The sequence below is a fragment of the Sceloporus occidentalis genome, unplaced genomic scaffold (genome assembly GCF_023333645.1).
Source record: "Sceloporus occidentalis isolate IW3139 unplaced genomic scaffold, rSceOcc1.0.p SCAF_13, whole genome shotgun sequence".
Taxonomy (NCBI): domain Eukaryota; kingdom Metazoa; phylum Chordata; class Lepidosauria; order Squamata; family Phrynosomatidae; genus Sceloporus; species Sceloporus occidentalis.
Window position 1 is genome coordinate 19,994,540 of NW_028316993.1, and position 24,936 is coordinate 20,019,475.

The 24,936-nt window shown below is 43.5% G+C and overlaps 2 protein-coding genes across 3 annotated transcripts in view; both read left to right on the plus strand.

Moving 5' to 3' along the window:
* FAM76A (family with sequence similarity 76 member A) overlaps positions 1–20,924 on the plus strand; it is a 65,780-nt gene extending 44,856 nt beyond the window's left edge. Inside the window, exon 9 of the mRNA XM_089478613.1 lies at positions 20,867–20,924. Within this exon, the coding sequence (XP_089334739.1) occupies positions 20,867–20,914 (48 nt within the window). The 3' untranslated portion in view covers positions 20,915–20,924. The remainder of the gene's footprint in view (positions 1–20,866) is intronic.
* A 2,198-nt stretch (positions 20,925–23,122) lies between these two features.
* LOC149305155 (sestrin-2-like) overlaps positions 23,123–24,936 on the plus strand; it is a 54,351-nt gene continuing 52,537 nt past the window's right edge. For both annotated transcript variants that reach the window (XM_089478456.1, XM_089478457.1), the window contains exon 1: positions 23,123–23,377. In XM_089478456.1, the coding sequence (XP_089334582.1) occupies positions 23,279–23,377 (99 nt within the window). In that variant the 5' untranslated portion in view covers positions 23,123–23,278. The remainder of the gene's footprint in view (positions 23,378–24,936) is intronic.

The following is a 24,936-nucleotide window of genomic DNA, read 5'->3' on the forward strand; positions in this document are numbered from 1 at the left end:
GCAAACATTGCTTTTCTTGGGCAATATGATAATCCCATTTGCGACTCCCTAGACTATCTAGAATGACAATGTTTATGCGCTTGGGTGTGGTGTGTACATGTCCCCTCGCTTTGCTCTTAATGGCGGACAGGTAACTAGAGTTCATCTAAAGGTCATAAGGGCTATCATTTATACCAAAATTTATATGGAGCAGCATGGGTAATAACTTAGTACTTGGATTTCTTATCTTTTTAAAATACCAATGGAAGTATTTTATCCAATAGTAATGAAATAAAATGTTCTACAGTGGTTACAGTATTCAAATAGAACATGGATGGCCCAAACCCACTGGGTGACCTTGGGCAAGTCACAATCTCTCAGCCTTAGAGGATGACAATGGGAAACTCCCCATTTGAACAAATCTCTCCAAGAAAGCTTCATTATAGGGTCACCATAGGGTTGCCGTAAGTTGGGAATGACTTGAAGGCACACAACACCTGGCTGAATGAGACTACATCTGGGAGCCCAAGTGGACCACAAGTTGAACATGAGTCAACAGTGTGATGTGGCAGCTAAAAAGGCCAATGTGATTTTAGGCTGCATCAATAGAAGTATAGTCTCTAGATCAAGGAAAGGGATAATGCCACTCTATTCTACTCTGTCCAGTTCTGGACAATTCACTTAAAAAAGGATGTTGAGAAACTGGAGCATGTCCAAAGGAGGGCAACTAAAATGGTGAAGGGTTGGAAACCATGAAGCCCTATGAGCCTGGTGAAGAGAAGCTTAAGAAGTGATATGATAGTCTTCTTTAAATATTTGAAGGGATGTCGTATTGAGGAGGGAGCAGGCTTGTTTTCTGCTGCTACAGAGACTAGAACATGGAACAATGGATGCAAGCTACAGGAACAGAGATTCCACCTCAAATTAGGAGTAATGACAGTAAGGGCTGTTCAATAGTGGAACACACTCCCTCGGAAAATGATGGGGTCTCCCTCCTTGGAAGTCTTTAAGCAGAGGCTGGAGGGTCATCTGTCGGGGATGCTTTAATTGAGAGTTCCTGCATGGGAGAATGGGCTTCGACTGCATGGCCCTTGTGGTCTCTTCCATCTCTATGATTCTATGAACAACAACAACCTAAATACCTTAAAGGCACCAGACCTTGTCTGGACTTGGAAGCTAAGCAGGGACAGCCCCGGTTAGTACTTCGATTGGAGACCACCAATGAATACCAGGTGCTGTAGGCTATATTTCAGAGGAAGGAACTGTCAAACCACCTTTGAGTATTCCTTGCCTAAGAAAAACCTATGACAATCCCTCCATCTTTGCATCACCAACACCAAGCCTGTTAGGAGCCCAGGGATAAGGCTGAGGACTGGATAGCAGGAGAAAGTCCTGTTTTCCGATTACAGCTAGCCCTTTATATCTGCCTACAATTCTCTTGGAATTGTTCAGCCCTCCACATCTTGTTCAAGTGTAACTCCTAGCAGCCAATACTAAGGAATGCTGGGAGTTCCACTCCACAACTGCTTGAGGGCTTCACTGTTCCTACCCCTGAACTGCACACATAAATCCAGTTGTGCCATCCTCAGATAGAGCAGACCCACTGAATCCACAGTCATATAAGCACTATTGATTTCACAGGGCTACTCCAATTTGAACTAATAATGTGTTTTTAAAAAAATTATACAGTGGGCTCTTGGTATCCGCTGGGGTAGGACCCCCTGTCGATACCCAAATCAATGGGTGCTCAAGTCCCATTAAATACAAAGGCATAGTGAAATGGTGTCCCCTATTTAAAATGGCAAAAACAAGGTTAGCTTGGGGGATTTAAATTATTGTTGAATATTTTCAAGCCATGGATGATTGGATAAAATATCTGTGGATACTGAGGGCTGATTGTAATTGTCCTGTTTTAACAGCTTTTATTTGTTCACCACCTCAGGCCCTTTCTGGGCTGGGAGGCAACATAGAAATGTCTTAAATAAATAAATGGGTTTAGGACTTTGGTAGCAGATGTTGTTATTGCCAGGTATACCTAGATTCTTAAATAAGATTTAAATAAAATGAGAGTCTGTGTTTTATTACAAGCTAATGACTCATCAGCTATAAACCACAAAGGAGGAGAGAACCTTTGGGATATATATTAGTTGTTTACAAGGCAGTTATGAGTTGCTAATATGATAGTGTTCCAAAGAAGCCAAACAATGCTGTTCAGGCATTTCTAACAGGATTAGAACATTGTGAGTACTTTTAAGGCACTCAAGAGTATGTGTATGTGCCTTCAGGTCAGCTGTTGACTTATGGCAACCCCATACATTTCATAGGGCTTTCTTAGGCAAGGAATCCTCAGAGGTGGTTTGTTCCAGTTCCTTCCTCTGAAATATAGGTTACAGCAGTTGGTATTCATTGGCAGCCTTCAAGTACTAGCCAGGGCTAACCCTGCTTTGTTTCCAAGAACAGATAGGATCTGTTGCTTTTAGGGTATGTAGATTGTTTGTTTGTTTGTTGTTGTTGTGTGACTTCAAGTCATTTCCAACATGCCTAGACTAGCATCTTCAGCCCATGGTGGGAGAAAATTGTCACTTGGGATTCGGGAAGGTCTCACCAAAGAATAGGAGGAAGGCAGAGAAATTTCTTGTTGCTGTTGCTATAGTTTTAAGAGAGAGCTTGGGCTGCACACTGCAGAATTAATGCACTTTGACACCACTTTAACTGTCATGGTTCAATGCTTTGTACAGATTTGTAGTTTGTTGGCATCACCAGAGCTCTTTGACAGAGAAGGCTAAACTTACATATCTGTAGTGTAGCACAGCAATAATTCCATAGCATTGAACCATGACAGCTAAAGCCATGTCAACCTGCATTATTTCTGCATTGTAGATGCAATCCTAGTCTACTTTCTTAGATGTGTGGAGTGAATTGCATAGAATTCCATATTGCCTTTGGGTAATGAGGTAGGAATGGAGACTGACCATATCTGAGGTTGCTCTCACTCGAGGGTGCGCCTCAAAGGTCCATACTATTATTGGAGTAAGACGATGGAGCAACTCATTTCAGAATATTCAGCTTTTCAGTGCTGGAAATGAGCCCATTGCAGGTAGTGTGTGACTAAATGTATAGATCTAAACTAGAAAGTAAGTCCTATTGAATTTGATAGGATTTACTTCTGAGTAGTGCAAGAACAATGAAAGGACAGAAGGACAGGAGGGTGTTTGTATAGACAGCTTTTTATCCTGCTCTGCTGATGTGCTTGAACATTTCATCAGACTGATGAAATAGCTTCTAAAGTTACACAAGCTCTGTCTTTTAGTGTATTAGGAATGCAGTGGAATTACTTAATTATTGACTATGGGGCCTTGTAAAACCCTAGACCTGCTGGTTTCTGACAATGGAAAAAGAAAGGTGTGAGGTGTGATATCTGTAGTTGCTTTCTTGGCATCTGTACTAAACCAGAATTCTCAGGATTGGTGTATGTTTGTGTGAATGGAGGAGGAGGAGGGAACCTAAGTGGAAAAGAAGAGGTATAAAATCGTAGTGTAGCCCAGCCTGGGTAAGGTTAATATTTGAAAAAGAAGACAGGGCTCTTGTACCTTTAGTAGGGATCATGGAATCATAGAATTGTAGAGTTGGAAGAGACCAGTAAGGCCATCCAGTCCAACCCCCTGCCATGCAGGAAATCCAAATCAAAGCATCCCTGACAGATGGCCATCCAGCCTCTGTTTAAAGACCTCCAAGGAAGGAGACTCTATCACCCTCCGAGGGAGTGCATTCCACTGTCGAACAGCCCTTACTGTCAGGAAGTTCCTACTAATGTTGAGGTGGAATCTCTTTTCCTGTAGCTTGCATCCATTGTTCCGGGTTCTGTTCTCTGGAGCAGAAGAAAACAAGCTTGTTCCCTCTTCAATATGACATCCCTTCAAATATTTAAATAGCGCTATCATATCACCTCTTAACCTTCTTTTCTCCAGGCTAAACATCCCCAGCTCCCTAAGTCATTCCTCATAGGACATGGTTTCCAGACCCTTCACCATTTTTGTCGCCCTCCTTTGGACACGCTCCAGTTTCTCAATGTCCTTTCTGAATTGTGGGCCCAGAACTGGACACAATATTCTAGGTGGGGCCTGACCAAAGCAGAATACAATGGCACTATTACTTCTCTTGATGCAGCCTAAAATTGCATTGGCCTGTTTAGCTGCCGCATCACACTGTTGACTCATGTTCAACTTGTGGTCTACTTGGACTCCTAGATCCCTTTCACACATAGTTTCATTCAGACAGGTGTCCCCCATCCTATATTTGTGCATTTTATTTTTCCGCCCTAAGTGCAATACCTTACATTTCTCCATGTTGAATTTCATTTTGTTAGCTGTGGCCCAGCTTTCTAGTCTATTCAGGTCATTTTGAATCTTGATCCTGTCCTCTGGGGTATTAGCTATTCCTCCTAATTTGGTGTCATCTGCAAATTTGATAAGTATGCTCCCAATTCTGTCATCCAGGTCATTGAAAAAGATGTTGAATAGCACTGTCCCAGGACAGAGCCCTGTGAGACCCCACTGGTCACTTCTCTCCAGGATGAAAAGGAGCCATTGTTGAGCACCCTTTGGGTTCGGCCGGTCAACCAATTACACATCCATTTAACAGTTACCTTGTCTAGTCCACATTTTACAAGGTTGTTTGCAAGAATGTCATGGGAAACCTTGTCAAAGCCCTTACTGAAATCAAGATATACTATATCCACAGTTCCCTTCATCTACCAAGCTGGTAATTTTATCAAAGAAAGAGATTAGATTTGTCTGGCATGACTTGTTTCTCTGAAACCCATGTTGAGTTTTTGTGATTATGGAATTGCCATCTAGATGTTCACAGACTGTTTGTTTAATTATCTGCTCCAGAATCTTTCCTGGTATTGATGTCAGACTAACTGGACGATAATTGTTGGGATCCTCTTTTTTCCCCTTTTTGAAGATCGGGACAATGTTTGCCCTCCTCCAGTCGGCTGGGATTTCTCCTGTTTTCCAGGAGTTTTCAAAGATTATTGCCAATGGCTCTGATATTACATTTGCCAGTTCTTTTAATATCCTTGGATAGAGTTCATCTGGTCCTGGAGACTTAAATTCATTTAGATTAACAAGGTGTTCCTCTACTATCTCTTTACTTATTCTGTGCTGAAATTCCCCTATTCTGTCCTCTGCTCCATTATCCTCAGGTTGAGCACCCTTTTCCTTTTTTGAGAAGACTGAGGCAAAGAAGGTGTTGAGTAATTCTGCCTTTTCTCTGTCCCCTGTTAACATTTTGCCATCCTCTCGACGCAGTGGCCCTACCATTTCCTTCTTCTTACTTTTGCTGCGGACATATCCAAAAAAGCCCTTTTTGTTGTCTTTAACCTCTCTAGCAAGTCTGAGTTCATTCTGCGCTTTAGCTTTTCTGACTTTACCCCTACACATGCCTGCTATTTCTTTGAATTCCTTTTTTGTGATTTCCCCCTTTTTCCATTTCTTATACATCTTCCGTTTCAAACTTAGCTCGGTTGAAAGTTCCTTAGTCATCCATCCTGGTTTCTTGAGACGCCTCCCGTTTTTCTTTTTCACTGGAACTGTTTGAAATTGTGCCTTCAGTATCTCCCTTTTGAGAAACTCCCATCCGTCCTGAACTCCTTTATCTTTTAGTATTTCTGACCATCGAATCGCCCTCAATACTTCTCTAAGTTTACTGAAATCTGCTCTCCTAAAATCTAGAATGTGAGTTTGACTTTGCCTGGTTTCTCCTTTCCATTGTATAACAAACTCCAGGAGAACATGGTCACTTCCACCTAATGATCCCTCCACTTGCACCCCATTAACCAAGTCATCCTTGTTGGTTAGGGTCAGGTCTAAAATAGCTGACCCCCTTGTTGCCTCTTCCACCTTTTGGACCATGAAATTGTCTTCCAGGCAAGTGAGGAATTTGCTAGACCTTGAGGATTTTGCTGAGTTTGACTTCCAGCAAATATCAGGATAGTTGAAGTCACCCATCACTACTACATCTCTCCTTTCTGGCTGTGTGGTCATCTGTTCTAGAAAGATATCATCCAATTCCTCAGTCTGACTTGGGGGTCTGTAGTAGACTCCCACCATAACATCCTTGTTGTTTCCCTCCCCTTTAATTCTTATCCAGATGCTCTCCACCTGGCTTTCATGATTGATGTCCTGGATCTCTTCACTGGTGTAAATATCTCTGACATATAGTGCTATTCCTCCTCCTTTCCTGTTTGGCCTATTTCTCTTAAAAAGGTTATACCCCTCTATTTTCACATTCCAATCGTGAGACTCATCCCACCAGGTTTCAGTGATGCCTATTATATCATATTTGCTTTGTTGTGCTAGGAGTTTGAATTCATCTTGCTTATTTCCCATGCTCTGTGCATTAGTGTAGAGACATCGCAGACCATGGGTCCCTTTTACTTGCTGCCTGTGCAAGGTTTTTTTGCCTCCCACTTTTGGGTCCTTGCAATTTTTTTCTTGTTTCCTCTATGTCAGTTTGACTATTTTCGCCATCCCTTTCACCTTCCTTAATATTGTCTCCCTTCCCCTCAGAACTCAGTTTCAAGCCCTCCTGATCAAGTTCTTGAGACTGTTGGCAAAAACATTTCTTCCAACTGGCGTGAGATGCAACCCGTCTGTTGCAAGAAGTCCCTCCTCATGGAACCGCAGCCCATGATCGAAGAATCCAAATCCTTCTCGGCGGCACCATCTGCGAAGCCAGTTGTTCACATCCACTATTTTCCTTTCCCTTCCTGGACCATGCCCTTCAACTGGCAGAAGAGACGAGATGACAACCTGTACATCCATTCCTTTCAGCTTCCTACCAAGTGCCTCGTAATCCCTTTTGATGTCCTGAAGGCTGTGTCTTGCAGTATCATTAGTTCCCACGTGGACCAAAAGGAAGGGGTATCTGTCAGTAGGCTTGACCAGTCTTGTCAGTCTCTCTGTCACATCATGGATCTTTGCCCCTGGAAGACAACACACCTCTCGAGACATCTTGTCAGGCCTACAAATCACTGCTTCTGTACCCCTCAGCAAGGAGTCCCCCACTACGACCACACGCCTCCTCCGAGGCTTAGCAGCGACTGTTCCCTCGGGTGGGACTCTCAGGCTCCCCTGCTCTGTCCCTGAAGTCTGTTGATGCTGCTCTTCTTCATCCTCCTTGATAAGGAAAGAGCTTCGAATCGATTCTCTAGCTGCAAGCTCCCCGAACAATCCCTTCTTGGCTTACTTATCTTTGTGACATTCCTCCAGCTGACTGCCTCCTGTGTATGGCAAGTGACCTCTTCCACCCTAGCATCTTCCTCTGCGTGGTACTCATCCAAGATTGTTAGTTCTGTTGTGTCCAGGAAATCCTCTTGTTCCCTAATCTGCTGAAGTGTAGCTACTCTGGACTCCAGCTGCTGCACTTTCTCCTCCAAGAGTGCTACCAACTTGCACTTGGTGCATGTGAAGTTCTCCACTTCTGTAGGCAAGAAGAGAAACATGCCACAAGAGTTGCAGGTGACTGCAGCAGATCCCTCGTTGTCCATACTGCAAAGTCTTTAGTAATGACTATAACAGTCAATCTACTGGGAATACTACTTTAAAGGAATGTCCTGGCTGCTATCTTACACTTAAAGGCAAGGTTCTGTTTCAATATCTGATTCTAACCTGATGCTCCTTGAGTAGAATTGTTGAGTTAAAGAAAATTAAAATTCGGTGCGCGGCTCTGGAAGGTGGTATATAAAGCTAGTCTGCTAGCTCCGCCCCCTTGTGACTCACAGATGTGACTCACAGAAGCTCCGCCCAATCAGCAACAAACACACGGTCTCAAAATGGCTGCCAAGCAGCTCCTCTCCTTCTCCTCTCTCTGGCCGGACTGTTCTGGAAGGCTCTGGAAGGTGGTATATAAAGCTAGTCTGCTAGCTCCGCCCCCTTGTGACTCACAGATGTGACTCACAGAAGCTCCGCCCCTTCAGCAACAAGCACACGGTCTCAAAATGGCTGCCAAGCAGCTCCTGTCCTTCTCCTCTCTCTGGCCGGATGCCATATCCCGTCTGGGGCGGGACTTTCCCGCTTTTTGGCGGGTTGGGAACGTCCCGTCCCGCTTTTGGCCCTTGCCCGGGACTTGGACGTTGTTGCCGCGGCTGCCACAGCAGCAACCACAGCTGCTCTGCAGCTGTAGCTACTGACATGGCTGCTGCCGTGGCTGCCAACACAGCCCTCGCGTGCACGCACCCAGCCACCAGTGCAGCCCTTGCATGTGCCCGCCCACCGGCCTGGCCCTTGTATGCGTGCAGAGGTGCGGAGGCGCCGCTGGGCCTCTGCTGGCGCTTCTTCATTGTGCCCTCTTTGGGCTGCCTTACGTGCTCTTGCGCGGCCTCACACAGGGCTGAGCAGGAGCTCTTCCTGTTCAGGCTGCCTGGCCAATGGCCGGACAGCCTGCCCCTGCTGCAGAAGCCTGCCCCAGCTCCAGTTTTCCCCATTGGCCAGCCAGCCTGAGGAGGAGGAGCTTCCTCTCTTTCAAGCCTCACGCGGGCCCAAGGCTGGAGCCTGGAGAGGGCTTTGCAGGCAAGTTGCTTCCTCGTTTTTCCTCCTGTTCCTCTTTCCCTCTTCCTCCTCCTCTTCTTCTTTTTCTTCCCCTCTTTCTCTTCCTCTTTTCTCTCCTCTTCCTCCTATTTTTCTTCCCCTCTTTCTCTTTCCTCTCCTCTTCCTCCTATTTTTCTTCCCCTCTTTCTCTTCCACTTTCCCCTCCTCCTCCTCCTCTTCTTCTTTATCTTCCCCTCTTTCTCTTCCTCTTTTCTCTCCTCTTCCTCCTATTTTTCTTCCCCTCTTTCTCTTCCTCTTTCCCCTCCTCCTTCTCCTCCTCTTATTTTTCTTCCCCTGTTCCTCCTCCTCCTCTTCTTTTTATCTTTTTTCCTATCCTTCTTCTTATGTCTCCTTTTCTTCTTTCTCCTTTCCCTTCTTTTTTCTCCTCCTCCCCCCCTCCTTTCATGAAGCCGCTGGGTGAGATCATCCGGAGACATGGGGTGGGGTGTTATCAGTACGCTGATGACACCCAAATATATTTCTCTATGTCTCGGACTGAAGCAGTGACTAAGGATGGCATCTCTCCTCTGAATGCCTGTCTTGGGGCAGTAATGGACTGGATGAGGGAAAACCAACTCAAGCTGAATCCAGGAATGGAGTTGTGTCAGCCAGTTCTGGATGGGGTCACACTTCCCCTGAAGGATTCTGTTCGCAGCTTGGGGGTGCTCCTTGACTCGTCGCTCCAACTGACAGCTCAGGTGGATGCAATAGTCAAGAGCGCCTGCTATCAGCTCTGTCTGATATGCCAACTGCGCCCCTTTCTGGAGCCGAGGGACCTGGAAACAGTAGAACATGCACTGGTAACCTCTCAATTGGACTTCTGTAATGTACTTGGGGCTACCCTTGTGCCAAGTTCGAAAACTTCAGCTGGTACAAAATATGGCAGCCAGATTGATCACAGGAACATCTAGGAATGACCATATAACACCGGTCTTGAAGTCCCTGCACTGGCTGCCTATTATTTTCCGGGCAAAGTACAAGGTGTTGGTGATCACCTTTAAAGCCCTACATGGCTTGGGCCCAGAGTACTTGAGGGAACGCCTTCTTCCCTATTGTCCGCCCCACACACTAAGGTCCTCTGGAAGAAATCTACTACAGCCAAAAAAATCTAGATTAACATCAGTTTCCCAGAGGGCCTTCTCTACTACTGCTCCTAAACTATGGAACGACCTGTCGGAGGAGATACATCACATTTCCACTCTGACAGCTTTTAAGAAAGCACTCAAGACGGATCTCTTCCGGCAGGCCTTTCCAACTTAGTTAACCTTCCCAGATATAGAGATACAGTCGGCCCTTCTTATACACAGATTTTTTATACACAGATTTAAGCATACACTATTTGAAAATGTTCCAAAAAAGTATAAATTTACCTTGATTTTCCATTTTTTATAAGGGACACCATTTTGCTATGTCATTATATGTAATGAGACTTGAGCATACACGGATTTTGTTATACACGGGGGATCTTGGAACCAAACCTCAGCGTATAACAAGGGTCCACTGTATTGTCCCCTCATTTGTCTATTCTTCCCCGCCTATGTTTCTGCCTTTTTAAATGCTTTTAATGTTTTTAATGTTTTTTATACTATTATTGTTTAATTCTGTTTTAGTACAGGGTATGGGGGGGGCAGTAGGTCTAGGGTTTGATTTTTAACTTCATTGTAATTCATGTATTTTATTGTTGTAACCCACCCGGATTCTTCGTGATTAGGCAGGCTATAAATAAATTATTATTATTATTACTATTATTATTATTATTATTATTATTATATTGTTGTTGTTGTGTGCCCAACTCCTGACTTATGGCAACCCTGCCTCTAGCCAACCTTTCTCTAACTCCCTTAATTAAACCCCCTTCTATCCTCTTTTACTTCCCCTCTTCCTCCTCTTTTTATCTTTTGTCCTATTTTTCTTCTTTCTCCTCCTTTTCTCCTTTCTCCTTCCTTTCTTTTTTTCTCTTCCTTCCCCCTTCTGCCTCTGCTGCTGCTGCTGCTGCTGCTGCTGTTGTTGTTGTTGTTGTGTGCCCAACTCCCTCCTTGGCCAGAGCTGCATTTCCTAACAAGAGGGAAGCCAGGACTTGTGGGGGCCATGTGGGGGGGGGGGGATGAGGGGGAGGCACCAGGCAAAAGGGAGCCTAGGAGGGAGGGAGGGATGGGAGTGGCTCCATCACGCTGCATCCACACTGGAGAAATAACCCAGTTTGGCCGGCAATGCTTTAAATCTTTTCTGACTCAAAGGCTATGGAATTCTGGGAGCTGGAGTATGTCAGAATTTCTGGCTTATGGCAACCCTGTGGAAGAGGCCCCTCCAAGAGAATGCCTGCTCTGTTTCAAATGCTAAGCGTACTTGTGAGTGGGACATGTAGTTTGCCGGCACAAGAGAATGCTTTTGGTTCAATGCTAATGTTCTGTGGACTTTTATTTCCAATGAATGATATCTAATCCAGATTGGTGTAATTTTTGTGCTTTTAATGCTAACAAGTCTGCTTGTTTTGACAATGATAATGATGATGATCATATTGATATCAGTCAGCTTCTGAGGCATGAGCACACTGTTTCTGAAGCCGAGATGGTGTGACTTTCCATAGTGCATTTTGGTGCTTTGAATGCTAACAAGCTTGCCTTGCTTGGACAATGATAGTGATGATGATGACGACGGTGGTGATATTGATATCAGCAAGCCTCTGTGGCATGGCCAATGTAAGTTGCTCTGAGTTTTACAAACTCATGCGCAGTGAAGAAAAACCAAAGTCCCTTGACCAAGTACACACTTCTGAGAAGTACACTTGGTGCAAGAACTGTGAAACCACCTTGACATGTTCAATATGCATAGCCATGTTAAACCATGCTAAGTGTTAAACCCAAGGGGTTTGGTTATGGAATAAGCCTCTGAAATATGCAAGAGGCCATGTTAAGTAAAGCCATGTGAAATGCCCAAATGTGCTGTTGTGTGTGTTTTGGAATGGAGGGGGGATGGTTTGGCCAGAAAGGGAAGAACATTTCTGCCATCTGTCTAGGAATAATGCTGAAATGTCCTCCATTTTGATCAGGCATAAGAAACATGCATTTATATTAACATTTTTTAAAAATCATCAAATTTTTTCACGTGTCCTCCCTTTTTAAAAATGTGTCCATTTGAAAATGTTATCCTACATTTGTCCTACATTTGTCCCGGTTTGGAGGTCCTGACTTATGGCAACCCTAACCTTTAGTAACTGTAGAGAAATTATTTTTCTCCAGATGCAGCTTCTCATACAACGTCACTTATAAAAATTTCCACAGCCACAACTCACTAAGCAAGGAAAATCCCGTGAATAAAAAGTAGTGCTATGATTCCTCTTTATTCACGGAATAATTATGGGATATTTGCAACATCGTATGATAATCTTTGCCAAATCTCACAAGATTAACAGGAGCATCCTGCTGTGCTCCCGTCTTTTTTCCCAGTGTGATAAACACATAAGAAAAAGTTCCATTAAACTCAGTGGGGTTTATCTCTGAGTAGATATGCTTAGAATTGCACTGCTTGCATGTGTTGGAGGGGATGTGTGTAACCTCCATTTCACAGTCAAAACACACTGGTACATGTGTGGAGAAACAAGAAAAGCAGAGGACAAAGGGGGAAAGTGGGAGGAGGAGAAAGAAACTGGGAAAGAGGCTGGATGGCCATCTGTTAGGAATGCTTTGACAGTGTCTTCCTGCATGGCCCTTGGGGGTCTCTTCCAACTCTATGACTCTATGATTCTATTTTAAAAGCAGCTGAAAATGTGGCTTGACAGAGGTTTAATCAGGACTATCCTTGCCACACTGAGACAGTTGGAGGTATGGATGTGTCACAATTCAGAGGAAGAGTGCATTTGCAACCAAGGACCAAATTCCAGCTAAAGCTATCTTAAGGAGGCAAGGCCATAAAGGATCCTGTCCAGTTCACCAGATGACATTGGGAAAAATGGATTATCTTCTTAGTCAATATCAAACAGCTTCTGAGCAGAACTAGGGACCTTACAAGACAGGAGAGATATGAGGAAGTCTTAACTCTTTAAACCTCTCCCTGGAGAACGTGATCCTGGTCACAATGATCCTTGCCTTAATCACCTCCTTAAAAACTACAAGGTGCTGACCTGGGGCTAACTCAAACAGCCCTCAGAAAGTTGCAAAATGGGCTGACCAGGTTGCTTTGTGGAGTGTATTTTCTTAACCACACAACACCCACAGATTTCTAGGAACTACATTGGCTTCTAGTTCAATGGTGCTTTGATAGTTCATGCTGATGGTTCTATGTGTAAACTCTAAACTTTGGGCGAACAACTTCCAGGTGTCCAGAGAGGTTATTTTAATGTCACTGGCACCTGTTTTGTAAAACCTCCTTCCTCGGTATAAGGGAAAATGTTAAAGCAAAACAAGATGAAGCTTGGGATCATCTTGTTCTGAAGATCAAAACCAGCACTTTGAATTGCTTTAGATCTTCTAAGTTATATTGCTTTAGATGCTCCAAAGTTATATTGTAAGCTGTTTGGAGTACCATTCGGGAGAAAAGCAGAATATAAATCAAATAAATAAAAGGTGAATTGATAGTCTTGAAAGCTTCCAGGAGATGTATTTCACTTTTTTTATTATTTGGGGGCTAAAAAAAAAGTGGTCCATTATTCTGAGGCCACAAAACCAGCCTCTGCTTCACTTTACCCATCATGACGTTTAATAGTTCTTAATATAAGCACAGTTATCTACCCTTAAAAAGCCATTTTTTTAAAGCAACACTCCGTAACAAGTAGATAGTCCCACAGATTCTTATTTACCATGGCTAATCTTACCACTGAGAGGCAGCGTATTTGTAGTGGTGTGGGTGTTGGGTGTTCTTCCAGAAACAGCATTCCCCCCCCCCTTTTTTTTTTCTTTTTTTTTTTTACACAGGGAAAGATCCCAGGTACACAAAAACAGGTCTGGGGGCTATAAGCATTCCATGTAGCTTACATCCCTGCCCTGGCCGAAATGCTTAGAGACCAGGACAAAATATGTGAGATTTCCTCTTCTGGTATGAGCCTACCAATAGCAGATAAAAAGTTTGGAAACCCTACTTTGGAAACCTGTTCAGTTGGCTGTGCCATACTTACAGAGCCCCCTCCTATCAGAGATTAGACTGGCTTGACCTTTGTTTAATTGTAGACAATCTGTTAAAACCTCTTTATTTCACTTAGCCTTTCCATTATTTTAAATGCAATTAAAGCCCCCTTTTCTGTTTTCAGAGATTATTATCCTTTATCTACTACTGCTACAGACTTAAAAGATTGCCACCAATTGTTGGGACACTCGGATAAATAAACAATGACTTCTTTTTTGCTGCTTCTGATGTGCCTTTTTCAGCACTGCTTATCTTGAAGGACAAATGTATGATCAGGATAAGTGCTGTAGGCCTTCAAGAAACAAATGTTGCTCGAAGAGGGTAATGTTGCTACTAAATACCAGAAAGGTACCAAATCTTATTTGATTTTAGAAGCTAAGTTAAGTCTGTTCTGGGTAGTACCTGGATGGGAGACCACCAATGACTACCAAGTACTGTAGGCTATATTTCAGAGGAAGGAATTGGCAAAACCACTTCTGAGTATTCCTTACCTAAGAAAACCCTATTAAATGTATGGGGTTGCCATAAGTTGGCAGGCAACTTATAGAATCATAGAATCATAGAGTTGGAAGAGACCGCACGATGCACAATGTTGACCCTGCCCCTCCTTTATTGTTCCACAGCCCTTGTTATTTTCTTCACTCATCTCAGAAAATGAATGGAACGAGACATCTATCTTGTTGGCTTCTCAAAAAATATTTCTGCCCTTGTTATAATCATGCTAGTTAAATATGGACCATCACACAGCATGCAGGACTTTGTCGCCTTAAATTCTTCCACAGTTAAATATGGGAAGACAAGACTATGAACTCTGAATGTTTCAAGTGGTCACACATAGCCTTCATTGTAGTACCCTACAGAGCAAAGCGAGACTCCTCTCTTACGCTTACATAGATGTAGGGCTGGACCTACCATTAGGCAGCACTGCCTCGCCTCAGGCTGCAGATGTTGGTAGGATAAATCTCTTATGTGTCATGTGCCTCACCCATCCACATTTTTTTAAACTAGGCTTGCTAGGTGTAGTGAAGGATGTTATTCTATCACCATTGCTGAAGAAGGTTGGTCAACTTTTTGTACTTGGAATGGGAAGGGTTCACATTACGCCCTTTCCCTCAGGCACTAAAATGGCTTGGGGCTGCAAGCAAGTCCCATTGTGTTTCTATTTGTCCTCAAGGTTATGAGATTTAACTGAAAAAGACAAATAAAGGGGTCCTTGAACAGATCAAGCCTGAACTCTCCCTGGAAGCCAAGATGATGAACCTGAGGCTAACAGTATGAATCAGAGAAAATGACAGAACCCCATTAGTGGTCACATACGGCCCCCAACTGGGACCACTCAGGCGCATCATCAATGAACTACAACCCATTCGGGATGATAATGCCACTCTTTCAAGGCCTCTTGGTGGCAGACCTGTACTCTTAGGGGTTTTTTTTGGGTTTTCAGGCTATGTGTCCCTGTTCTAAAACAGTTTATTCCTGATGTTTTGCCAGCATCTATGGCTGGCATCTTCAGAGAAGGCATCTTTCTCTGAAGATGCCAGCCACAGATGCTGGCAAATCATCAGGAATAAACTCTTCTAGAACATGGCCACATAGCCCGAAAACCCCACAAAAAACAATGGATGCCAACCATGAAAGCCTTCGACTTCACATCAGACCTGTACTCACTTACAGACAGACGCCAAACCTCAACCAGGTACTCACCTACAGGACGACACATGACAAACCAAGATGCCAACTCTGCCCATACATTTGTCCAGGCAATGTCATCACGAGACAATGGCATCACCCACCATATGGGGGGGGGGGCTTCATGTGTTCATCCTCCAATGTGATTTATACAATACTCATCAATGCCCATCAGCACTGTACATTGGGCAAACAGGCCAGTCCCTGCGCCTGAGGATAAATGGACATACCAGTAAATCAGACATTAGGAATGGGAATACATAAACACCGGTGGCAAAACATTTCCATCTCCCCAGGCTTTTCATCTCAGACATCAGAACAGCAGTCATTGAACAAAAGAACTAAAAAGGTAGACTGGAAAGAGAAACAGCAGAACTTGAATTCATCCACAAACTACAGTCCCTCAGCAACGGATTGAACAAAGACAAAGGTTTCCTGACACACTAGCACTTCAATACCATCTGACCCCATCTTCATGGGGTTGGCCTATGTTCTTCTATTCCCCTCACCACAGGCTAGTCCCATTGCAAAACTGGATCTGCCACTTCATCTCCATGCACAAAGACCCATTTCCTATGCCTTTGTGCACTAATGAATGTCGTTAAAATTGGACTTGCAACTTCATTTCCATACACAAAGGATTTGTAATTCGTATTGACATCCTCACATACCAATGACATATATATGTCTGTCCTTGGCTTCCACTCCACCAAATGCATCTCAGGAAGTAGACTGAAGTCTACAAAAGCTCATGCTGCCCATTTCTTTCTTTCAATCTCAAAGATGCTACAAAATCTCTCCGCCCCACAACAGTTATGCACCTGAGGAAGTAGACTGAAGTCTAGGAAAGCTCATGCTGCCAATTTCTTTCTTTCAGTTAGTCTCAAAGGTGCTACAAGATCCCTTGGCATAATGATTCTACAGACTAATACAGCTAAATCTTTGAATTCTACCAGTATGAATCACGCCGCTACGTGAAAGGATTCACAAAAATTTTGGCATATTATTGCATGAGCAGGCAATGTCAGAACGATAGACCATTCTTTAAAAGCAGTAATTCAAATTAATGTATGGAGGGAATATTTTGTAAACATGTATAGCCGTATAGAATCATAGAATCACAGAATCGTAGAGTTAGAAGAGACCACAAGGGCCATCCAGTCCAACCCCCTGCCATGCAGGAAATCCAAATCAAAGCATCCCCAACAGATGGCCATCCAGCCTCTGTTTGAAGACCTCCAAGGAGGGAGATTCTACTACACTCCGAGGGAGTGTGTTACACTGTCGAACAGCCCTTACTGTCAGGAAGTTCTTCCTAATGTTGAGATGGAATCTCTTTTCCTTCAGCTTGCATCCATTGCTCTGGGTCCTAGTCTCTGGAGCAGCAGAAAACAAGCTTGCTCCCTTCTCAATATGACTTCCTTTCAAATATTTAAACAGGGCTATCATATCACCTCTTAACCTTCTCTTCTCCAGGCTAAACATCCCCAGCTCCCTGAGTCGTTCCTCATAGGGCAAGGGTTCCAGACCTTTCACCATTTTAGTCACCCTCCTTTGGACACGCTCCAGTTTCTCAATGTCCTTTTTGAATTGTGATGCCCAGAACTGGACACAGTATTCCAGGTGGGGCCTGACCAAAGCAGAATACAATGGCACTATTACTTCTCTTGATCTAGACACTATACTTTTATTGATGCAGCTTAAAATTGCATTGGCCTTTTTAGCTGCCACATCGCACTGTTCACTCATGTTCAACTTGTGGTCTACTTGGACTCCCAGATCCCTTTCACATGTAGTTTCATTCAGCTAGGTGTTCCCCATCCTATATCTGTGCATTTTATTTTTCTGCCCTAAGTGCAGTACCTTACATTTCTCCGTGCTGGATTTCATTTTGTTAGCTTTGGCCCAGCTTTCTAGTCATTTCAGGTCATTTTGAATGTTGATCCTGTCCTCTGAAGTATTAGCTATTCCTCCTAATTTGGAGTTATCTGCAAATTTGATAAATGTGCCCCCAATCCTGTCATCCAGGTCATTGATAAAGATGTTGAATATCACTGGGCCCAGGAGAGAGCCCTCTGGGACCCCACTGGTCACTTCTCTCCAAGATGAAAAGGAGCCATTGTTAAGCACCTTCTGGGTTCGTCCCATCAACCAATTACAAATCCATGTAACAGTTGCCTTGTCTAGCCCACCTTTTACAAGCTTGTTTGCAAGAATGTCATGGGAAACTTTGTCAAAGGCCTTACTGAAATCAAGATACACTACATCCACAGCATTCCCCTCATCTACCAAGCTTGTAAACAAACTCCATATCCCCATCCATATTTTCTCCAAATTGCTGCCTTCCCAGAATGGCCAGAAGTTACCCTTGAACAGGTTTTAAAAATGTCCAAACAATCTATTAATAAAGCTCCCAGGGAAGACATGATTCCCATGGAATTATTTCATGTAAAATCAGATTATTGGGCACTTGTTTTGGCCAAGTTATTTACATATATAAATAAATCAGGACATATCCCCAAGGGATGGAGATCAAGTATCACCGCCCCCATACATAAAAAGGGAGATAAAAAAAAATCCTGCCAATTACAGGCCAATTACTCTTTTGAATATCTCCTCCAAACTGTATGCGCGTACCCTATTGGAATGCATAGAAGATTGGTCTGAGAGACACAATTTAATATCTGAAGTCCAAGCTTGTTTTCAAAAGGGGAAATCTACTATTGATTTGTGTTTTGTATTAAATTTTTTGATCTGTAAATACACCCAATACATGAAGCAAAAGCTTTATGTTTGCTTCATTGACCTAAAGTCAGCTTTTGACTCAATTCCTAGGGCTCTGTTGTGGCAAAAGCTAGAGAAGGCAGATATTGACCCCCGCTTATTATATCTAATTAGGGCCTTATATACTAACACCTCGATACAGGTCAAAGTTGATTTGGAGGGCCATCTTTTCCCCAAAATAAATACCTATACTGGTGTCAAACAGGGCTGTATTTTAGCATGCTTTTTATTTAATTTTTATATTAATAATGTTGTTAAGGTGTTAGAGGGTTTACAGTATGCCCTAGTTACTATTCTGGATCAAAAACCTTCTCTGTTAATGTATGCTGACGATATTATTCTCTTATCCAGAACCCAGGTGGGTTTAAGACGTTTCATTGCCAGATTTTCATCATACTGTAAAAAAAATGTCCTGACAGTAAATTATAATAAAACTCAGGTTGTGGTGTTTGGTAGGCGCCCCAAAGTACACTCTTGGCATTTAGATTAACATGTAATAAAACAAGTTAAATCCTTTAAATATCTGGGAATTTTCTTTTCTGAATCAGCCTCCTGGAAACAACATATGACAAACATTAAAATCCAAGCTCATAGTTTGGTTAAAGCAACCTTGAGCTTTGCTGTTAATAAGGGAGGCAACTTAGTAAACCCTGCTCTAGTGGTCTTTAAAGCTAACACTCTGGCACAAATCCTTTATGGGGCAGAGATCTGGGGCACACCTAAGGTCCCAGGTCTGGAAGTGCCTCAGAACTATTTTTAAGGGCATTACTAGGACTTCCTAGGAACACACTGACTGCTATGATTCATCTCGAAACCTCTGTCCCAACTTTAGAAAGCCAAATAGATAAAAAGATCTTGTGTTATTGGTTTAAGATCCAAGAGATGCCAACCTCTAGATTACCAAAAAATGTATTTTGGAACTTAATAATGGACTACCTGTTAATAATTGGGTTCACGGGGCAGCCCAATTAATTACTAAGTATGGGCTTTCAATGAGCAAACTGGCAGGGTTAGATTATCCAGCAAGGAAGGTAAAAATAAATAATACAATATTAGAAGTTACTACCCTTGCAGATTTACATACTGTCCATGAATCCCCATGTGCCCCTTTATATTATAGTTTCAGACAATTTTGTGATCACCCAGATTATTTCGACAACCTCACTTTTGCCCAGTTGTGTCAAGCCTTCACAGAACTGAGACTTAACATGTTTGATTCAGCTGAAAGAGATGGTAGGCTTAAAAAAGTTCCGAAAAATGAATGGAGATGTATTGTTGGCTGCCCCTATTCAGAGGATTTGGTACATTACTTAACCTGTTGCCCTTTGTATAAAGATCCTAAAAGAGCATTTTATTTTACCTTTAATCAATAATAAAATATTTTCGAACTCTCAAGGAAAAAGTACTTTACCTCCTTATGGACACAGATAAATATGTGACCTGGCGTGTAGCATTGTTTTCTCTGGCTAAAATGACTAGAGAGAAATACATAGCAGAGATTTCTGTTCCCTGTAATGGGGATAACTTGATCTAAAAGGGCCCAACTGTGAATCTTAACATATTCATGTTATCCAAGTTATCCACAATTGTTAATGTTAAACTTTTGCTATTTGGTACAATCTGTTGTATACTATTTTTATGGAAATTTTATGTGTATTGTAATATTACTTTGATTTTTGCAATGGCCATTGGCCAAAAGCAATAAAGAGAGAGTATCAGTATGAATCAGTATCTTGTAGCACTTTTGAGACTCACTGAAAGAAAGAGTTGACACCATGAGCTTTGGTAGACTTAATAATAATAATAATAATTTATAACACCCTTTCTACTAAAGGGTAGAATACGCTACACCAGAACATATACAATATACAATAAAAAACAAATGCATGTGAAGAAGTAGACTTAAGTCTAGGAAAGCGCATGCTGCCAGCTTCTTTCAGTTCATCTCAAAGGTGCTACAAGATCTCTCTATGTACTGATTCTATAGACTGACATGGCACTCTCTTGGAAATGTTATTCTTTCGTTATTCTACCACTTTGGCCATGTCATGAGAAGGCACCACTAATTGGAAAAGACAACAATTCTAGGAAATAGCTTTTTGTGGGTTTTCCTGATGTTTCACCAGCATCTGTGGCTGGCATCTTGAAGATGTCAGCCACAGATGCTGGTGAAATATCAGGAATAAACTCTTCTAGAACATGGCCACTAGCCCGAAAACCTGCCTGAAAACCATGAAAGCCTTTGACTTCACAATTCTAGGAAAAGTAGAAGGTAGAAGAAAGAGAGGAAGACCATAAGCCAGATGGAGGGGGGGTCACAGCCATGAATTTGCAGGATTTAAGCAGAGCAATGGAAATAGAGAGTCTTGGAGATGTCTCATCCACAGGATCACCATGAATGAAGATCTACTCAAGGGCAGCTAATAACAAGATAGCTTTTCTACATTCTGAGAATGGTAGTTGTTGTTGTGTGCCTTCAAGTTGTTTCCAACTTATGGCAACCCTAAGACAAACCTATCATGGGGTTTGGCAAGTTTCTTCAGATGTTTGGGTTTTTTTGCCATTGCCATCCACTGAGGCTGAGAGAGTGTGACTTGTCCAAGGTCATCCATTGGGTTTCATGGCTGAGCGGGGAACCAAACCCTGGTCTCCAGAGTAGTAGCCCAAAACTCAGACCTCAAAATAAATTTCTCCCTCTCTTCCAGGAAAGGTACCCAGATGTCCTCACTGCAAAGGAGGAGAAGGCACCATAAAATGTATTAGAAGAGATAAAGGAAACTAAGTCTCATGGGCTGTTGATGGTCCACAAACTTTATTATCTTAAAAAGCCCAACAAGTTTCGGTCTTATCACAAACTGGGCATTCTTCAGGGGCTATTGTAAAATGAATAAAAGTACATTCATTGCAGTTGTGGTATGAGACAACCCATAAACCATCTCTTAAAAACATAATTTCTTAAAAATCAAGTATCATGTATTAGCCATACTATCGTATGCATACATATTTCCAGAGAGTTCAGGAGTTGCAGGCTGCGTTCTCAACAAAGAGGAAACTGAGTATTAGAAGGAAGGGACTAGGACTAAGAAAAATTGAGGATATTACAAAATAAAATCTGAAAACTCATATATACACATGTTTTTAGCTTTTATTTTGTGTGTGTGTGTGTGTGTGTGTGTATACACACACACACATTTCAAGAAAAATGGAGGACATTGCAAAATAAAAGCTAAACACTCATACACACACACACACACATTTTTAGCTTTTAATTTTGTGTGTGTGTGTGTGTGTGTGTGTGTATGAAAATAGAAACCATTACAAAGTAAAAGCTAAACACTCATATATACACACACGCACACGTATATGAGTGTTTTCAGCTTTTATTTTGTGTATTCTTCTTGGCTTTACGAAGATTCAGGAAGGACTCATCTGTGCTTTTTACAAGCGTGTTGATGACGTTGGATGTATCCTTCGAGCCTGTGCAATGGATTTTTCTGGTGGAGCGCAGCATGCACAGAACTGGCCTCACCCTTTAAACCAGAGGTTCATCTGCTGAGGCCTTGGCAAGCATGGACGGTGGCAGCGAGGTCCTCGGGTCGTAGGTTTGATTAGAGTTTCCTTCTCTTAGATGGTTGACCTTACAGGGTTAGACGAGCACCATCTGCTCGGGTTTGGGATTAGAGTTTTCCTTCTCCTAGGATGGTTGCCATAAGGCTAGAGAGCCCATCCTGCCCTTTGGCGCTCTTGGTCAGACCCTTCAGTTGTGACCTGTCTGGCATGAGAGGCCCTACCAGTGGCTATTATACCACCGCCAGCATAGCTCACAATTTCATTAGGGTACGCAAGCCTCTTCCCCACACAGTCAGAGCATAGCTGGAGGGGAATAGGAGGCCGGAAGATGACAGTAAAGGAGGGAGGGGACTCTTTCTTCAGGCTATCCCTGATGGAGCTGGGCCTGCCTGATCACTCCCTCTCAGGCCGGAAGATGACAGTTAAGGAGGGAGGGGTCTCTTCCTTCAGGCTATCCCTGGTGGAGCTGGGCCTGCCTGGTCACTCCCTCTCAGGCCGGAAGATGACAGTTAAGGAGGGAGGGGCCTCTTCCTTCAGGCTATCCCTGGTGGAGCTGGGCCTGCCTGGTCACTCCCTCTCAGGCCGGAAGATGACAGTTAAGGAGGGAGGGGCCTCTTCCTTCAGGCTATCCCTGGTGGAGCTGGGCCTGCCTGATCACTCCCTCTCAGGCCGGAAGATGACAGCTAAGGAGAGAGGGGCCTCTTCCTTCAGGCTATCCCTGGTGGAGCTGGGCCTGCCTGATCACTCCCTCTCAGGCCGGAAGATGACAGCTAAGGAGGGAGGGGCCTCTTCCTTCAGGCTATCCCTGGTGGGGCTGGGCCTGCCTGATCACTCCCTCTCAGGCCATATTTTTATATATATATATATATATATATATATATATCAAGAAAAACTGAAACCATTACAAAATAAAAGCTAATATATATATATAGACACGTGCGCACGCACGCACACACACATACATATATATGACTGTTTGCAGCTTTTGTTTTGTAATGGCTTCCATTTTTCTTGATATTCCTGCTTCTCTATCATGCTCAAAATGGAGGACATTTTGAAATTCCTCCTGGGGGACAGAAAGCTGAAATGAAGGACAGAAAAGTTCCTGGAAAAGGAGCACCCCTGTGTTCACCCTGCATGGACATAAACCACCAAGTAGGTGGGAAGGAACTACACCTCCCAGAACCCTTTGCTTGTTTTCCTTGCTCCTTATTGGTTGGCAGAAAACCGACCAATGAAGACCTTGGGGTGGAGACAAGCCCCGCCCCCTCAAGAGGATTGGTGGCAACAACGCCGCTGAGGGCAATTAGTTTGGCAGTAGAGATTGAGAAGGGGGCGTGGCCTCGGTTAAAACCACCATGTTCCTACGCCTGGACTCAGTTGCACGAAGGTGGGCTGACAGAGCGGTTGCTTGGTTAGCTTTGGGTTGTATATAGAGGGAGCGGTGTCGCCGGGGCACGCTTCCCCTGCGCCCCCGAGAGTCCTCCACTTTGGTTCCGAGTCACAAAGGTTCCCACTGTGTTTGTTTTTGTGGCTCCATCCACACAATGTTGGTGGCAGAACCCGAGAGCGGCGGGGGAGACCCAGCCGGGGTCCAGGGCTATTTGCCCCGACAGAGTTGCGCCGGGACTCTGAGGAGGAAAAAGGTAACTTGGGTGGGAGTCTCAACAGTCCACACTGCAGAGATAACCCACTTTGAGACCGTTTTAACTGCTATGGCTCAAGGCTAGGGAGTCCTGGGGATTGTAGTTTATGGTGGCACCAGACAGAGAAAGGGTCAATGTCTCACAAACACTACAGTTCCCAGGAGTCCCTAGCACTGAGCCAGGGCATTTAAAGTAGTCTCAAACTGGATTATTTCTGCAGTGTGTTTTGGACCTAGAGTTGAGCCTAAAAAGGACTTTGTTTTGTGTCAGGCTTTAATTATGGTTTTCACTTGGGTTCGTTGTTGTTGTGTGACCCTCTCCTAGGGTTTTCTTGGCAAGTTTCTTCAGAGGGAGGTTTGCCATTGTCAAGGCAAGAGATGTGGCTGAGAGAGTGTGACTTGCCCAAGGCGAACCAGTGAGTTTTTAAGCTGGAGTGGGGAATCAAGCCCTGATAGCCAGAGTGGTATATGTTTGTGTTATGTTTATGTAATATGCTTATGTATATGTTTAATCAATTATATACTGTTTTCAGCTGTTGTGTGACTTCAAATCATTTCTGACTTATGGTGAACCTAAGAGGAACCTATCCTGGGATTTTCCTGGCAAGTTTCTTCCGGGGGGGGGGGGAGGGTCTTTGCCATCCTCTGAGGCTGAGAGAGTGTGACTTGCCCAAGGTCACCCAGTAGGTTTCATGGCTGAGGTGGAATTCGAACCCTGGGCTTAAACCACTAGACTGGCTCTCCAGCATGGGTTGATTTAGTTTTCCAAATTCTTCTTCTTCTTATTATTATTATTATTGTGTGTGTGTGTGTGTGTGTGTGTGTAGTGGTTTTATATTTGTGAGCTTCCTTGGGTCCCTTTTTGGGAGAAAGGCAGCATAGGAATGGGATACATCAATAGAAATGAATTGAGGAAGTGCCTCCAAAGAGGTTATATCAGACTCAAGATTGCATCAGTTCCAGGATAGGAAAGTGAAGCTAGGTCTCAAGTCTGGTTTTGAGCTTTGTGACATATAATATTTCATAAGGGTAACCCTGTTTTGTGAATTTGGGTGATGTTGCACTTTGGGGAAGAAGATCCCATTTTGTTTTGCTGTCTGTGGTCTCTCTTGCATGTACAGACATGCCCCATGGATCAGGTTCTTCCCCCCCCCCCCGCAAGGTGGCGCTTTCTTCATGTGTTCGGCTGCAACATCCATCTTCCCCAGCTAAACTCTTAAGACGTTTTGTGCCTTCAAGTTGTTTCCAAATTATGAGTGACCTTAAAGTTCCCCTTTCAGCCATGAAATCCACTGGGTGACCTTGGGCAAGTCACACACTCTCAGCCTCAGGGGGAGACAATGGCAAACCCCCTCTGAAGAAACCTTGCCAAGAAAACCCCAGGATAGGAGGGTCTCCATAAATTGGAAAGGACATGAAGGCACACAACAACCAAGTCAACACTTTCATGGGGCTTTCTTGGCACGTTTCTTCAGAGGGAGGGTTGCCATTGTTTTACCTCTGAGGCTGAGAGAATGTGACTTCCCCAAGACCATCCAGGGGGTTTCCATGGCTGAGAGG